This window comes from Lutra lutra, chromosome 6 (assembly GCF_902655055.1).
Source record: "Lutra lutra chromosome 6, mLutLut1.2, whole genome shotgun sequence".
NCBI classification, from domain to species: Eukaryota; Metazoa; Chordata; class Mammalia; order Carnivora; family Mustelidae; genus Lutra; species Lutra lutra.
The window spans coordinates 144174426-144190628 of NC_062283.1; the positions used below are offsets into that span (position 1 = coordinate 144174426).

At 48.7% G+C, this 16203-nt stretch overlaps 1 protein-coding gene across 3 annotated transcripts in view; it reads left to right on the forward strand.

Moving 5' to 3' along the window:
• The window catches only part of ZDHHC14 (zinc finger DHHC-type palmitoyltransferase 14), a 272226-nt gene that overhangs the window by 100170 nt on the left and 155853 nt on the right, over positions 1-16203 (forward strand). The window contains exon 1 of one of the 3 annotated variants that reach the window (XM_047732880.1): positions 13828-14102. The exons of the other annotated variants lie outside the window; for them this stretch is intronic. Coding sequence (XP_047588836.1) covers positions 13978-14102 — 125 coding nt within the window. The 5' untranslated portion in view covers positions 13828-13977. Of the gene's footprint in view, positions 1-13827; positions 14103-16203 lie in introns of those variants that run through there. 3 annotated transcript variants of the gene reach the window in all.

Consider the following 16203-nt stretch of genomic DNA (forward strand, 5'->3'; position numbering starts at 1 on the left):
CCTACACTGTATCAGCACATGTGTTCCTGTCCTGCTGCTGTCCTCTGCCCTTGAGCTTGGCGCCACGATTCCTTGGGGTACCAGACATGTCCGCATGTCCTTGAGGCTCTTGGTTGTGTGGATCTGTCTTTCCACACAGCATTATTTCGAGTGTGCTATTCAAATGGCTTTTAATGAATCTCATTGTTTTAAAATAAGAGGGGTGGAAAGAATCATGTTCCCAAGTTTGGCATAAGGGTTATATGGCTTGTACAAGTGAGGGCTGCCCGTCACGGCATTCTCCTGCCTTTTTAATTTCCCTTTGCGCACGTTGGCTATTCCTAGTCATTTCCGTCATTGTAATTGAACTAGTCCTCTAGGTCACTTGTTGGGACCCTGTGAGGGCAAGGACTTTATTTGTCTTATCCATTGTTTCAGTGCCAGTCCCTGGGACTGTGTCTGCCATAGGATGGGGGCCCAATAAATATTCTGTGACTACATGTATAAATGAGTTGGTCATGAAGCATCCTTTTAAAGGGGGTTGGTGCCCTGTTTTTGGTAATGCTTAGACTGCGGTGAAGCTGGCTTGCTGGCCAAGAAGGGCACCGCCTTATAACCAGCGTCCTGGGATCAGACGACCATAACCTGGCTGCTCCTGCCCTGTGAAATTCCCATGGATGCTGGTTCACATGGAGAAGACTCACAGAAAAGTGGTCTCACGATCTTCCTGTTCTGGCAGTTCGTTGAGGTTTCCTGGGAAACTATGGCCCCCTATAAACTTGGCCTCTGATAGTGGCCAGTTGGAAACGTCCAGTTCAAACACCTGATAGAGGGAGGACGTCTCACAAATGGAGAACATTCTAATGTCTGCGCGCCGCTTGCTGTTTCTCCCTTCAAATAATCTTCTTTACGTTCAAGCTAATCAACACGCTCTTCACAGCTCTTCAGCGCCCCAGCTTAATTGGCCTGAATTGTTGCTCTCAGTGTGAACAGTTGGCTCTGTTCTCCAGGCTGGGTCTGATGACATCTAATTATCCTCGTGGCGCAGCCAGGCGAGACGAGGTAGAGGGCGTGAATGGCTGCAGCCGGCTGCCATCAGCGTGCTGATTGCGTCTGCTGTCACCCTCTGCTCCCCCAGGCAGCATTGCCAGTGTGACTATCCTCAGGGGCCCACCCAGCTGTCCTGAGATCCAGTGTGTTGTTGCACGGAAGCAAGGCAAAGCGTGCCGTCTCAGCCCTTCTCCTGGCAACTCAGTTCTAGAAATGCCCCTTTTCCACCTGCTGACACTTTGCAAGCATTTTGGTGGAAGCCTTGTTCTTTGCAGGGGATCTTGCTTAACAAAACACCGGTTCTAATATGCGGCATCTGGCTGGGAGCTGCGGGTAGTATATTATATTTGTAGGGTATTATCTTCATAGGAGAAAGACCCTTAAAATCAGATGAAATGTGTTCTGCAAACTTTTTTTTTTTCTTACCTGGTAATTTGCTTTCTTTTTATACAAAATCAGTGGGAAAATGCCAAAGAGAACGGAAGCTCATTATTTGTAATAATAATGATGCTGGACCTTGATGAAAAGCTTTAGTACAATCTGTGAACCGTTTTGTGATTGTTGCCAGCTAATGCCTAGCTCTCCTTCTGCTGTAGGGTGATTATTATCGTTCCTGCCAGAATGACCTAGAAGAAGGGTGGGTCAGGAGGTGAGGCCGTGGGTAAAGCCTTGTGCATCCCCTTCTGCTTCCGTGTGTGTGCGGGTGACACACTTGCTCCGCCGGGAGGCCAGGCTTCCTCATTTTGGAGGATTTTAAGATGCATGATTCAGGGTTCTCTTTATTTATTTCTCTTTGTAATCTGCTGCAATCTTTCTGTGTCATGAAAAATACAACGACATCCAAGGACTTCCGGGGTACAGGCACAATTGCATGAAACTGTGGCCAGAAACCCTCCCTTTGAAGATTTCCCACGATGTGAAGATTAGGGAAAGTGAAGCTGATAGAAGGGGAGGATTTGGTTTATTTTGAAGTAAGGTAGGTGTTGGAATCATAGACTCTCAGACCCAGCGGTGAACATGAGGCCCTCACACCTGACTGATGGTGACCTTGTTCCATAGCACTGGGGGGTTTGGGCTGGGGCAGACCCCAGGGCCAGAGTTCTGCAGTGTGACCTCTGTTTGTCAAAGGGTTTCTACGAGGAAATAGAGAAGAGAAAGTTTGGAAAATCATTTCCCTTGCCCTGCCGGTATCTTACCTTTTATTTAAAAGTTTCCTTTCTGGGATGCCTGGGTGGCTCAGTTGGTTAAGCGGCTGCCTTCGGCTCAGGTCATGATCCCAGCGTCCTGGGAACGAGTCCCACATCGGGCTTCTTGCTCGGCAGGGAGTCTGCTTCTCCTTCTGCCTCTGCCTGCCACTCTGTCTGCTTGTGCTCACTCTCGCTCCTCTCTCTCTCTGACAAATAAATAAATAAAATCTTTAAAAAAAAAAAGTTTCCTTTCTGAGCTTTGGCCAAAGTGTTATTTCTTTGTATTTTTCTCACTCATTTATGTGGTTCGGTTTTTGGTTTTGTTTTTGTTCTGCGTTTCTGGCTCTTCATGGCCTGTCCTGAACCGAAACACATGCTTTTCCCACATCGATTTCATGTCTCTGGCTGTGACATATAGCGCTCCAGCAACTGAATATTCAAAAGCAACCTTTTTAAAAAATTGTAATTTAAAATCCACACCTGTATCTCTCTCCTGTTTCTTTCTTTCTTTTTTTTTTTTTAAAGATTTTATTTATTTGACAGAGATCACAAGGAGGCAGAGAGGCAGGCAGAGAGAGAGAGGGGGAAGCAGGCTCCCTGCTGAGCAGAGAGCCCTTTGCAGGGCTCGATCCCAGGACCGTGGGACCATGATTCCAGCCGAAGGCAGAAGCTTTAATCCACTGAGCCACCCAGGCACCCCTCTCTCCTGTTTCTGATGTTATTTCCATTTCGGTGCTTAGGAAATGAGGGGACCCTATTTGTATTCCAGTCCATGGTATTGATTACTGGGTTCCATCAGTTACGTGAGTGGCCGGGGTCTGTGCCTCCCAGTATGTCCTTGGTGACACTGGAAGGAAACGTAGCTTTCCTGTGTAAGAGAGTCATTACATCACTATACCCCATGACGTCACTAAGCTCATGCCCACATGGCCACATAAGGATACTCAGCTGTTTCTTGAGTGTCCCTGTCCTGGTTAATCTTGCCAGACCAAGCATCGCCTACCCGCGTTATCTTGGGCAGCCGGCAAACTGTGATTGACATCTCTTCACATCAAATGAAGGCAGTGGCCAAGGTGAATATGCATATTCCTTCTAGCTCTGAATTCCTGTGATTCTGATCGTTGTTCCTGTATGTTTCAGTTCTCCGACTGAGACCCTGAGTCCCTTATATAAGTTTCCGTTCTCACCTCAGCGAGCACACAGAGAGTGCCTACGAAGCGCTAAGAATTGGTGTCCAGAAATGGGAGATGCCCACTGTGCTCTTAAAGAACACAGTCCAGGGGCACCTGGGTGGCTCAGTGGGTTAAGCCTCTGCCTTCAGCTCAGGTCGTGATCCTGGGGTCCTGGGATCGAGCCCCGCATGGGGCTCTCTGCTCAGCGGGGAGCCTGTTTCCCTTCCTCTCTCTCTGCCTGCCTCTCTGCCTACTTGTGATCTCTCTGTCAAATAAATAAATAAATACAAATCTTTATTAAAAAAAAAAAAAAAACACAGTCCAGTGGCGGAGATGGGAACAAAAATCCCTAGAAAAAGGCCATACAGTCAGTTTTCAGAGAGCAGTGTGCAGTGGACGCTCTGGGACTCCCAGGGAGCTGGATCCCCAGAGGAGCTCGTGCTAGAGAGGAATCTTGAAAGAGAAATATGATTTAGCCCCACAGAGGGTAGTACAGGGATGGGAAGGGTGGAGAAGACTCAAGGGACAGGATACATAAATGGGAGAAAACAGGGGAGATGCGGGGTGCTGGGGAGTTGTCCCCCCGTTTCAGGGTGAGGTGACCATGGGCCAATGGCAGAAGATGGGGTGGGAGGTGGTCCTAGCGTGGCTGCTATTTACTGCACTCCTTGGCCAAGTTAAATCGGTGTTAGCGTCTTTTCTGCAAGTGAAGACGTAGAAGTTAAGGAACTTTCAGAAGGGCACATAAGTAGTAAGTAAAAAAAAAAAAAGAAAAGCAAAATTTAAACGTGGGTCATTGTGAGACCAAACGTCAAGCTCTTTCCTCCGTGCAGACTTCTGCTGCTGCTCTCTCTGATGGGGAATGCCGAAACACCCCGCTGTCTGCACCCCCCCCCCCCCCCCCCGCTGCCCTGCTGCAGAGCGTGCGCTTCATCCCGGAGGTGATGGGCTTGAGCTCAGAAGCACTTCAGGTGGGAGGGCAACACGATTCGGTGGGGAGGTTGACGGGAAAATGGCAGCTGATCTGGGTCAGCTGGTCCCTCGTGCTGGGCGGATTCCGTTCCAGCACCACGCTGGGCCATCACTAGTGGCCTTTGGAGTCCCACAGACCCGGTCTTCTGTCTCCCTTTCATTGTTAGCCTTTCTCGTGACATTGGAACTGAGTTTCTTTGCAAACCCGTGAGGGTTAAAGAAAATCCAAAGTAAAAATAAAAAAAAATAAAAACAGTAACATCCACTCATAGTTATTGAACCTTTACTGCCTGCCTTTGCTAAGCCTCTCTCCATTTGAACCTCACCAGGCTCCAAGAGGCAGAAGGGATCAGCATCCCCAGCCTACAGACCTGGGCTAGCCTGAGGCCACACAGTTTGTAAATGGTGGAGCGGGGAGTACGCCCCAATCAGAGTGTTTGAACTCAAAGCCTACTGTTTCCTAGACGTTCAGTTCCTGGTGCGTGGTTGGGAGTCAGGTATGGTTATAGTGGTTTATTATGTTAATTACTCTCAGACAGGGTCTGGGAGCCAGGCAGCAGCTGAAGGAAGATGGCAGAACCCAGGCCAGCAGGCTTGGGACTTTATGTCTTTCCCTGAGCCCTCTCCCACCCAGGCGGATGCACAGAGGCTGTTTTCCCCACCGCACTGCAGCTCTCAGAGGCTCTTGCAGGCCTGAGCTGTTCCAACTCGCTGGAACCCTTTCCTCTGTCAGTGAGATTCCCTGGGTCTCATGCAGCCCCGAGATGCCCTGAGCGGGGGCCACGTGCCAGAGGCTCATCGCCTCTGCTTCCTGGTGGACTTACCCACAAGGGGTCTGAGAAACTGCACCATCCCTTCTCAGGGAAGGCAGCTAGCCCCAGCGTGCCTCCCCCTCCCACTTCCAGGGACCCTCAGCACTCAATCCCGTCTTAACAGTCAGACCCTGCCTGGCATTTGCAGCTGACTTGGATCTTGATTTCTGGGGAAAGGAGTGAGGTTTTGCTTTGGAGACAACATTCACTGACCTTTGCTTTAGTGGAATATGGCTTCAGGCCTGTGAGTCTCCTACCTGAGAGCCCACGGGGCCAGGCTTTGCCTTGACTTACAGTCAAGGATTTCAGGACATTGCATCTGAAATCCACTTTCCTTGCCCCCCCCCCCCCCACTTTGTGTTGGGTCTGAGAGAGGGTGTGGAACCCGAGTGTTTATTTCACTGGTATTGTCAACCTGTAGACAAAGTCAGAAAGCTTTCTCTGAACCTCAAGGTGTCAGAATAGCATACCTTTTTAGGGGGACTTAAGAGCTTTAATTTCAAATGCTGGGTAGTCATGTTTTCCCTGGCCTTCCTTCTATGGGGCTTTCTGTATTCACTGTGGTGCCGTCGTTAGCTGTCTGTAGGTAGAGCGCAACTGTCCACAGGGCTCACTGGACCTGGGGTACATTACAACGCTTTCTGCAGACTTGGCGGGAATCTCACATTGCTCATTCTACTTGTCTTCTTATTCTTCTCAAGGAGGAATATTTAGAGTTGAAATTTTAAGAAAATGAATGGGTTGCTGGAGACAGGTTGTAACATTAACCTGGTACACGGAGTGCACTCAAGTGTAACTGCTTTCTTTGTAAAAGTGGTCATAGCTTAAAGCTGCAAGGAGGAACCCCCCCTCACCCCATCAGGAAGTATTGGTTTTGAAATTTGCTCGAAGAATATGGGCAGGTTTTTAACCCTCCCCTCCCACTTCAATTGCTCTCATTGAATAGTTTAAAAACATTGTAACCTTATTCTTGTTTCTTAGAGTTTTCCCCTTTAAATAGCGTTTTCAGGGTGAATCTTGTGAAGGCATTCCAGTGCTGGTGCCCTCTGGATTTTAAAACGGGGAGTGGTGTTTATTCTTACAGAGGGGGCTGAATTTGGTAAGACTATAACCCAGAGCCCTGCCTAGCTAAGCCAGACTCCACCAGGCACGCAAGAGTGCTTTGCGATGTAAAGGCAGTGCGTATTTCCAAGCATTGTCCCAGACGGTTTTTCTCCAGTCCTTACAACATCCTTGTGAAGTTGACAGAGCAGATGTCTCTGTTCTGCTTCTCTGTGTACCAGATCTCTGGCTCAAAGACGCTCGATTGCTTGCTTATACTACCCAGCGCGGTAAGTCACAAAGCTTGGACACACGGGTGCTTTTCCCACATTCATTCAATGAACACGTATGGAGCATTTTGTGTGCCGGGAACTAGGCTTGTAAAAAAAGTGGGTCTGTCTGAGAAAATAGTGAGTCCCAGCGATGAAAAGTACAGCCTAGGGAATATAGGCGGTAATACTGTGCGAGGGCTGTAGGGTGTCCGATGGGGACAGCACAGATCGTGGTGAGCACTGCGGAGCGTACTGAACCGTCGAACCACTCTGTTGCACACCTGAAACTAATATGACATTGAGTGTCAACTAAACTTCACTAATTAAAAAAGTAAGAAAGAAAGTGGGTCTGTCTAAAATTGGGTCTGGAGGTTACAGTCTAGTGAGCAAGTAAGCCAACACAATGCTAGACTGTGAGGAAGGAAGCTCACTGGGCATTGAGATGGAGAAAAATATGTGTGTGGGGGGGGGCACCTCGGATAATCCACGAGAAAGACCTGAAGCCCGCAGGAGGAGAAGGGGCCGGGCAATGTGTGGCTGGGGTGGGGGAGGGGATAGGAGATGAAGATTTGTGAGGGTCTCAGAAATGACTTTCAGAGTTTCTGTAATCATTGCACGTTTGGTTTTCCAATCCTGTTTTAATGCTTGAATTTGAATTAGGAAAATTACTTGGGTAATTTTATCCATGTCCTGTTCTGTCTCGGGATTCGTGTCCTTATTCAGTGGATTGGGGTCTGTGCATAATAAAAAAGCAGCAAATACGATCCTTGGCCTTCAAAAGCTTTCAATTTAATTAGGAAAACAAGGTGTATCTCCATGAAACCAACAAATAATTGCCACTTGTAGTTATCTAGAAAATTCTAAAGGTAACATATAACCAAGCCTGTAATATAACATGAATTATATATAAAATGTTGCAAGAACACACAGAGGACAGTTTCAGGCACATTCACCAAGTCAAGAAGAGTCTCTTGGAAGATTTGTCATGAGTTGGATCCTGAAGGAAGTGTTGGCTGTTGCCCTCGTACCAGAGTACCAGAAAGATAAGACTCTTGGATGGGGCTGTATAGACCGGAGCGAAAGTGTATGAATAAAGCTACAGAGGAGAGGAACAAGCCCAAGGGAGGGTAGGACTGGTGAAAATAATACTAATAACTACCAGTTATCGAATTCCTATGAAGACCAAGCACTTTGGTGGGAGCCTTACAAAAATTGTCTTATTTAAATCTTTTCCTTTCCTTTACTTTTTTCCTTCTTTCCTCCTTTCTTTTTCCTACCTTCCTCTCTTTCTTTCTTTCTTTCTTTTGTAAGAGTGGGTGGAGGAGAAGAGGGAGAGGGAAAGAGAGAATCTCAAGCAAGCTCTGCCCTGAGCTTGCAGCCTGACTCAGGGCTCGATCTCACAACCCTGAGATCATGACCTGAGCCGACACCAAGAGCTGGGCTCTTAACCGACTGAGCCACTCAGACACCCCAGTCAGCTTCATAATTTTTTTTTTAAGTGAGTTTTCTCTTTTTTATTTTTGAAGATTATATATTTATTTATTTGACACAGAGAGAGATCACAAGTAGGCAGAGAGGCAGGCAGAGAGACAGGAGGAAGCAGGCTCCCCGCTGAGCAGAGAGCCCGATGCGGGGCTCGATCCCAGGACCCTGAGATCATGACCTGAGTCGAAAGCAGAGGCTTAACCCACTGAGCCACCCAGGTACCCCCAGCTTCATTCTTAAGGACAGAACATTTTCAATATTAAGAGCAAAACACAGATGTTCCTGTGAGCATTACCACTTAAAATTCTTCTGGAAGTGATAACCTGTTCAATTAAATGAGAAAATAAAAGTATGTTATAGTGGAAAGAAGATGCAAAATTACCTTGATTTGCCAACATGTGATTGTCTGCCTTTTTCCAGGAAGAGAAAGAAAACTCAGGAGAACCAAAAGTATTAGAAATAATATAAGAGCTATCTCAGGCAGAGCATTACAGATTTTTAAAAAAATGCTTCCTCAGGACAATGACCAACTAAAACAATAATAAAAACCATTCAGATTTTTAACCCAATACCTAAGTAGTTCACACGTAGGAATAAAGTTTAAGGAAATGTGCGGTACTCATAGGGAAAAAGTATAAGACCAAGAGTTACAAAGCTTTTTTTAATAAATGGAAGATTATGTTAAATATCTAGATAGAAAATGCAATATAGTAAGGATGTCTATCCTACCCTAAATTAGTTTATAAATTTAACACAATTCTGGCTGAATTATAGTGGTGATTTTTGGGGAGAAAGTTTTGAAATAACTCGAGTTCATCTGAAGGAAAAAAAGTATGTGTATATTTGGAAAAACTCTGAAAAGTAAATAATGAGGGGTGGGAGGATGAGGGCATTTTTGTTCATAAATAATAAATTATTGGGACACCTGGTGGCTCAGTCAGGTAAGTGTCTGTCCTCCGGGTCTTTATCTCAGGGTTCTGGGATAGAGCCCTGCACCAGGCTCCTTGCTCCTGCTTCTCTCTCGCCTGCCACTCCCCCTGCTTGTGCACACACACACACACACTCTCTCTCTGACAAACAAATAAATAAAAATCTTTAAAAAAATAAGTTATTAATTTAATAATAATTAAAGCTGTGTGTGTCCTGTTCCCAGGACAGCCAGAGAAGTTAATAACACAGAATAAGACCTAAGAATATATAAGAATTTAATGTACTATATACTTATATGGATCTATGAGAAACTTTACGTCAAATCTAGACAGATCGATACTTTAAATAAGTGAACATGTAAAAGCAGTAGAGAAAGTCTGTGGCTGTTATAAAATTAGGTGAAGAAGGCACTCACTAGCATCCCACAAAAAGCCAGGAAAGTTTGGTAGGTGACCCAAATTCAAAATTAGGTCAAAGCAAAGCCTCTTAAATTTAAAGACCACAAAGATGGAAAAGTATTTGCAAGGTACTTGTTACACAAAAGATTAATACAGAACAAAGGACAAAAATATTGACTCAGCCAAGACAAGTTTAAGAACATGTATGGGTAATTCACAAAAGAAGAAATATAAATGATAAACAGCGGAAACTACTTAACCTCATTCACTTCCTTTTCTGTAAATAAAATGGTGCAGCTTCTTTGGTGAGCAGTTTGGCAATGTAAATAAAAAGTTACTGGCAAAAAAAGAAAGAAAAAGCATCTCCTTGACCCTAATGTTCTTTTTCAGGAATTTACCCTTAGAAAAATACTGTAATTTGATGAGTGAGCAAAGAGATACTGACAAGTCTTTTCACTGCAGTATTACTGTTCATAGTAGTGAAAATGCCTCCAAAATCCAAACCCGGGTCTGGTATTTAAATTGCAAGTTCCAGAGCAACACAGACAGTGTGACCCCCTTCTGGGTTTCCTCCGTGTTTCTGAAAGTCTCTTTGCCTGGTGCCCACCTCTGTCCTGGAGCCCCCAGCGGGGTACCTGCCCGAGGCAGTCCTCTGTAAATGGTATCGAGCAAACCCTGCTTGGGCTGGCCAGGCCTTCGGTGCCAGGCACTGAGTGTGGCCGCTCCTTGAAGTCGTGTTTATGCTGTCGGCAGGCCTGCAGCTCCCTGCCTCTCCTCTGCCCTCGGACCCCTCCCTGCTTTATTGCCCCACAGTAGTGGCCGCAGTAGTGGCCGGCTCCCCTGGTCTTTTAGCACTTGGTCTGAACCTGCCTTGCTCAGTGTGAAAAGATGGATGGGTGAGGCAGAAATTAGGGATTTGTGAGGGGAGAGGTGGGATGGGCAAGAGGAGGCTGGGGGCAGGGGACAGGGGAGGGGCAGGCCATTCCCGGAGGGTGTGTCCTGAGGGTCAGAGCCACTCTCAGCCATGGCCTTGGTCACGGTCATTCACAGTGAGGGTGCCAGGTCACCATTGTCCCATCAGAAGGTATCCCCGTCCACGCCCCATCCTCCCTGAGGCCTTCAGGGCTTCAGGGGGACATGTGAATGGACAGAGGACAGAATCACAGAGGGTCCTGTCACCTCTTCTCGGTGAGTTTTTATCTTGTGGGTGTAGGGTCCACATGTGCAGCTTTTTCTATGTTCACGAGTCAAGGGCGGGAAGCACATTCATTCTCTGATCCCCCCAGCACCTGGCCCACTGCTCCGCGTCTAGTGGGGATTCACTAAAACTTTCTGGCGTGTTGATTCGAAAGTTGGGTATTCATCCTTTGTGCTGAGTGAAGTAAGTCAAGCAGAGAGAGTCAATTATCATATGGTTTCACTTACTTGTGGAGCATAAGGAATAACACGGGGGACACTAGGAGAAGGAAAGGAAAAGTGAATTGGGGGAAATCAGACAGGGAGATGAAGCATGAGAGACTGTGGACTCCGGGAAACAAACTGAGGGTTTTGGAGGGGAAGGGGGTTGGGGGTCGGATGAGCCTGGTGGTGGGTATTAAGGAGGGCACGGATTGCATGGAGCACTGGGTGGTTGGAGCATAAACTGAATCTTGGATCACTGAAAAAATTAAATTAAATTTAAAAAATGTATGGTGATTGGACTAGGTTAGTGTCCCTGGAAATGGAAAGAAGATGAATTGAGAGACTTTGTAAATGGAAAGACTAGGACGTGATGAATACATTTCTTTTTTTTTTTTTTTAAAGATTTTATTTATCGACTTGACAGAGAGAGGGAGAGATCACAAGTAGGCAGAGAGGCAGGCAGAGAGAGAGGGGGAAACAGGCTCCCTGCTGAGCAGAGAGCCCGATGCAGGGCTCGATCCCAGGACCCTGGGATCATGACCTGAGCCGAAGGCAGAGGCTTAACCCACTGAGCCACCCAGGCGCCCTGATGAATACATTTCTAATGAGATCATATAGGTTTCCTCTTTTACTTTTTAAAATCAAGTTCTACAAATGAGCCGAATGTATAATTCTGTATTCAAATTTAATTTGTTGAACTGAGAAACCGAAGGCTCAAAGCCACCGTGTTGGTGGGGAGTCTCCAGGCCTCGGGCCCCTGTCATCTGGCCCCAGTCTGGTAGCGAGGCGCCTTAGGGACATGTGGCCTTCGCTGTCACCCCTTTAACAGTTCTGACTCCATAAACTGGCAGCTAGAAGGGAGTTGAATGGACCGGGAAGAGGCTGCGAGGGATTGTAATGATAGAGTCGCTAGGTGGCTAGCATTTCAATTGCAATCCTGAGGATTAATTATTTTGATTATCAAATTATCTCTTGTGCTGATTTGCCATTTTCAGAAGTGCCCGGAGCTCACCCGCTTGCACAGGCGCAGAGGCTCCCCGTTTGAGCACAGGGGCTGCCTCAGAGAAGTCGGGGCGCTCCTCCCTGCCCGAACCACCCTCCCCTTCGTCATAATCCTAGGGTGCTCTGGGCTGGAGGCCACCTCCCCCCATTGCACTGCCCTCCAGGCCCGTAGCAGCATTACCCCACTTCACTGGAGCAAAACCCCGGCCCCTGGCTTCCCTCCTCGCCCACCATCTTCGTCTAAACCACCACCACCTCCTTCCCAAGCACAGTTGCCCCCACACCCACCCTGGGGCCAGACAGGTTCTTTCCATATGAAGCCCCACCTGTCACCACCCAGCTCAGAACCAGCAATGGCTCTTCCTGAGAGGGGCCGGGTCCCTCCTGGATCTCCTCTGCAGCCTCCTACTGCCCCCTGCCCTCACTCTGAGCTCTAGCACCGCCCTCCACCCCATCCATCTTTGTGTTTCAAACCTACCGGCTTGACTGCCCACCCCGCCTGTCCCCTGCCCTGCGGCTGTCCCCTCCCCGGGAGGCCCGGCCAGTTCTGGAATTGAGGGAATGGGCCTGGGGGGCAGATTCTGCTCTTTGTGTGGGGGGGTAGCTGACACATAGAGGTGCTGTCATTTCTCCCTGGTCCTAGGGCGTCAGCTGCAGGAGAACAGGGGCTCTGCCCCCCTCACTGCAGTCTTCCTAGCAGCTGGAGCAGCCTGAACATCACAGACACTCAGCGCATAAATTAAATGCATGAACAATGGGTAAAGCAAGTGAGAAGCTTAGAAGTCGGGGTCGGGAGAGATGTATTTTAGCTCAAATGGGCACAAAAAGGCGTGTGGGAGGCCTCAAGTCTGGACCTCTGTGGAGTGGGGGAATAGTCTGGAGAAGACATTCCGGGCACAGTGCTTTGTCAGAACAAAGGCCTAGCAAGGAAGGCAGTGGGAAGGGCAGCAGTGGGGGTGATGGGGGCGGTGAAAGGACAGAAGGACATTACGGCAGAAGAGGGCCCTGTGGGTCAGAGGTATAGTTTGGGATTTTATTCTGAGTGGGATGGGAAGCTGTCAGAGGATTTTAAGCAGAGGGAGTTGCCTTGCAGACTTTAAAGGTCCCACCATCCCTCGCACTTGTAAAGGGCAGAAGCAGGAGATTGACTGAGGTGCTACTGCACCAGTCCAGGCAAAGATGGCAGTACTTGGACCAGGCCCTGTTGGGGGAGGTGCAGAAGGGCTCAGACCTGAGATGTGGCTCTGATTAGGGACTGGATGTGGAGGAGAGGAGTCCAGGAGGACAGGAATCCAGATCACTGTTTGATCATTTTAGTCTTTCATCTGGAAACAAGCCTTCGTAGAGAAGGTGCTCAGCCCCCTGTGCTCCGAGCCTCCCGGTCTGGGTGACTCCCTTGGTTTCACCCTCTGAAGAAAACATGCCTTTCCTTGGGGTGTTTATTGCAGGGTTTGTTCCTCTGTTAATTAGTGTGATTACTTGATGAAGTCACTATCACCACCAAGCTTGTCAGAGCGGAGGCTCCTCCGCTACTGCTACTGCCTTCTCTCCTCCTCCCCTCCCCTCCTCCCCTTCCTTCCCCCTCCCCTCTTCCTTCTTTTCCTCTCCTCCCTTCCTTCCCTTCCCTCCTTCTCCCCCTCTCCTCCTCTTCTTTCTTTCGGCCTCTCCCTCCCCTCCCCTTCTCCTTTCCTGTTCCTCTTCTTCCTGTTCTTCCTCTTTCTCTCTTCCTCTTCTCACCTCCTTTCTCCGCCCCGCACACCCTCCTTCATGGCCTGGCTTTATCTCTAGTGCCCAACGCAGTGTTAGGCACATAGTAGGAATATAGCATATGCCTGAATGAATGAATGAATGAAACCAAGAGAGGTTAAGGATGTCACCCAAGTCACATATCTAGTCAGTGGCTTTTGACACCACGCTTCACCCAGGGAGCTCTCCTCCCCTCCCCCCCATGCTTCAGCGGTGGGACCTCCACATTCCACAGATACTCTCTCGACCTCCCCTCCCCCCTCCTTCCTTCCCTCCTTCTATGTCCGCCCCTCCCCCCAGTTTATTTTCCGGAACTCGGAATGACGGGGTGTTTGTATTCCTGTGTCACTTTGTGACGTGCGATTGCTTTCTGCTTTCAGGAAATCTGCCGTGTGTGTCGTGCGCCTGTCAGGGTTGGAGCCTGAATTAGACCTTCCAGCTGTGTTTGGGTCTCAGGCACATTCGTGGCTCCTCCTGTTCCTTTTGCTCCATGTTGGAGAGAGGAATTGGCCTTCCCGAACTCTCAGTGCATGGACCTCTCCCCATTTCTCTTCCCCTTCCGAGGGCAGGACCACAGCCTTGGGGGACAAGAACACCCATTGTCAGGGGAGGGGTCCACAGAACGTGACAAGCAGGGAGGAAGCTCATTGTCAGGGTGAGTGACCCAGCCCTGCAGCAGAGATCACGCAGGGGGAGGCAGGGAGAGGCGGGAGGGGGGCACCAGAGCCCTGGGGTGAGGACCCATGTGCGTCCAGGTGGAGAATAACCTTCCAGCGCCCCTGGACTGAGAGGACAGGCTGGGGCCTGCTGGGACGTGCTCAGGGCCAAGAGAGAATGGAATCGGGCCTGTGACCCCACGTAGGGAGGGAGTTCTGGAGGCCCGGGTGCAGGTGAGGAGGAGCTTCGCCCTGTGTGCTTAGGGTTACCAGTCTCTTCTAGCAGCTGATGGCTTCAGAGACCGCCGAAGCCAAAAGCAAGCCCATCCGGCATGTTCACTGGGGCAAACAGCCAACAGTCCTGACAGACCTCAGACCCCGTGGGCCCACAGCTGTGAGAGATGGCCCAGAAGAGCCGGGGCTGTGGCCGTGACCCAGTGCCTGAGGCGGCAGGAGTGCGGAGGGGGCGTGGCTCTGGAAGTCCACGGCCTTCTGTCAGGAACTCGCCTCCAGCCTAGTGACGTTGTCCTGTGGGTCTTGGGCACTGGGGGTGGAGAAGCCTCTCCCTGGAGGTGGCCTCTTGGTCCCAGCTGTGCAGTAGACCAGCACCCACGCATGACAGACCCCTGTCCTCCAGCTGGTGGCTTCTGCAAGCTATTCTTGTCCCTGCACCTCTCTGTGACCCCAGCGGCTCCCCTTAGCCAGCTGTGGCGACCCGCTTAGATGGCAAAGCTTTTGGGACTAGAAAAGCATGGCGTTGAGGAGCACTGCACGTGGTTCCCGGAGGGGTCCTGCGGGGTCCCGGCTCAGCCCCTGACTCTCGGTTGGCCTTGGGCATTTATTTCCTTGGTTGCTTCAGCTTTACCACAAGTGGGTTGAACTTGATCCTCTCTAAGGTACCATAAAGTCCCTAAGCTTTTGAAAGGTCGGGGCCAGAGGGAGATCACTTTCAGGCCATTTGACTGTGGAGTGCTGGGCTCTGCCTGCGAGCTGTGTGACGCAAGATGGGGGGTGCCTGTCTCTGGATGCCCACCCCACCCTTGGCCTCTCCTGCTCCGTCCATGCGGACTCCTCAAGGCTAGACATCCTGATGGTAATGACAGCAATGACCGGCCTGTCCTCTGTCATCTGGATCTATCAGTCTGGAGGGGGAGATTATTTTCATTGGAAAGACGGTGACCTGAATTTGAGGGGACAGCCAGGCAACACGTGGATTGTCTAATCCCAAGCTCCCGCAGCGCCTTCCGTGTCCACACAAGAGACGAAAGACTGTAGGTGGATTCTTATAAAGACGAACATTAGCATTTTCTTGGAGATTGTGGCCCTTCTGAGGAAACCCATTCTCATAAAATCTTTCATTCCAGGGTAGTTCACTTTGTTTCATTAAGGCAGTTTAAAAGGAAATAACGCTCTAAGAATCTAATAAATTCAAAGAGAGAAAAATGTTAAATTGCATTCTATAGGCTCTGAGGTCTCAAATCCATTTCATTTCCTGAATGTGTAATCTCAAATCCATTTCATATCCTGAATACATATTCTACATTTAAACAATACCAGAGACAGCCAAACCAATAGGCAAGTGATAAAATGCTCATTGACAACCTTGAGGTTTCTTCTTATCTTCTTGGCCATAAACAGACTGCATTTCCTGCCTCATGTTTCTCTAGAAATGACGGCACTTGGAAGGGAGAATCTTTCTGTTAAAGCAGTTTTAGGCTATGAAATGGGACTAGGGCCTCCTAAGTGCCTCTTTGGGTTTGTTTTTCATTCCTTTTAACATAGATGGAGAAAAGCACACCCCAAGGAGACAGAGTTTTTGCAAAGCCCTCCCCTCAAGGCTTCCATTTGTAGATTCCTTGCCAAGCACTGAACATATGCAAGCTTCCATATTTTGGAGCATTTAAATAAGCTCTAATTTTGTTGTCCCATGTAACAATGAAATTTTTTTTAAACTAGTCCAAAATTGGAATGGAATACAAGCCTTCGGCACTTCCTGTTTCATTCACTTATCCAGCATTTATGATGTACGGGGACAGAGATGTGGTGTTTGTGGAGGTAGACAGTGGACGTGCGCTCCCAGGGGACTCAGGATTTTATCAG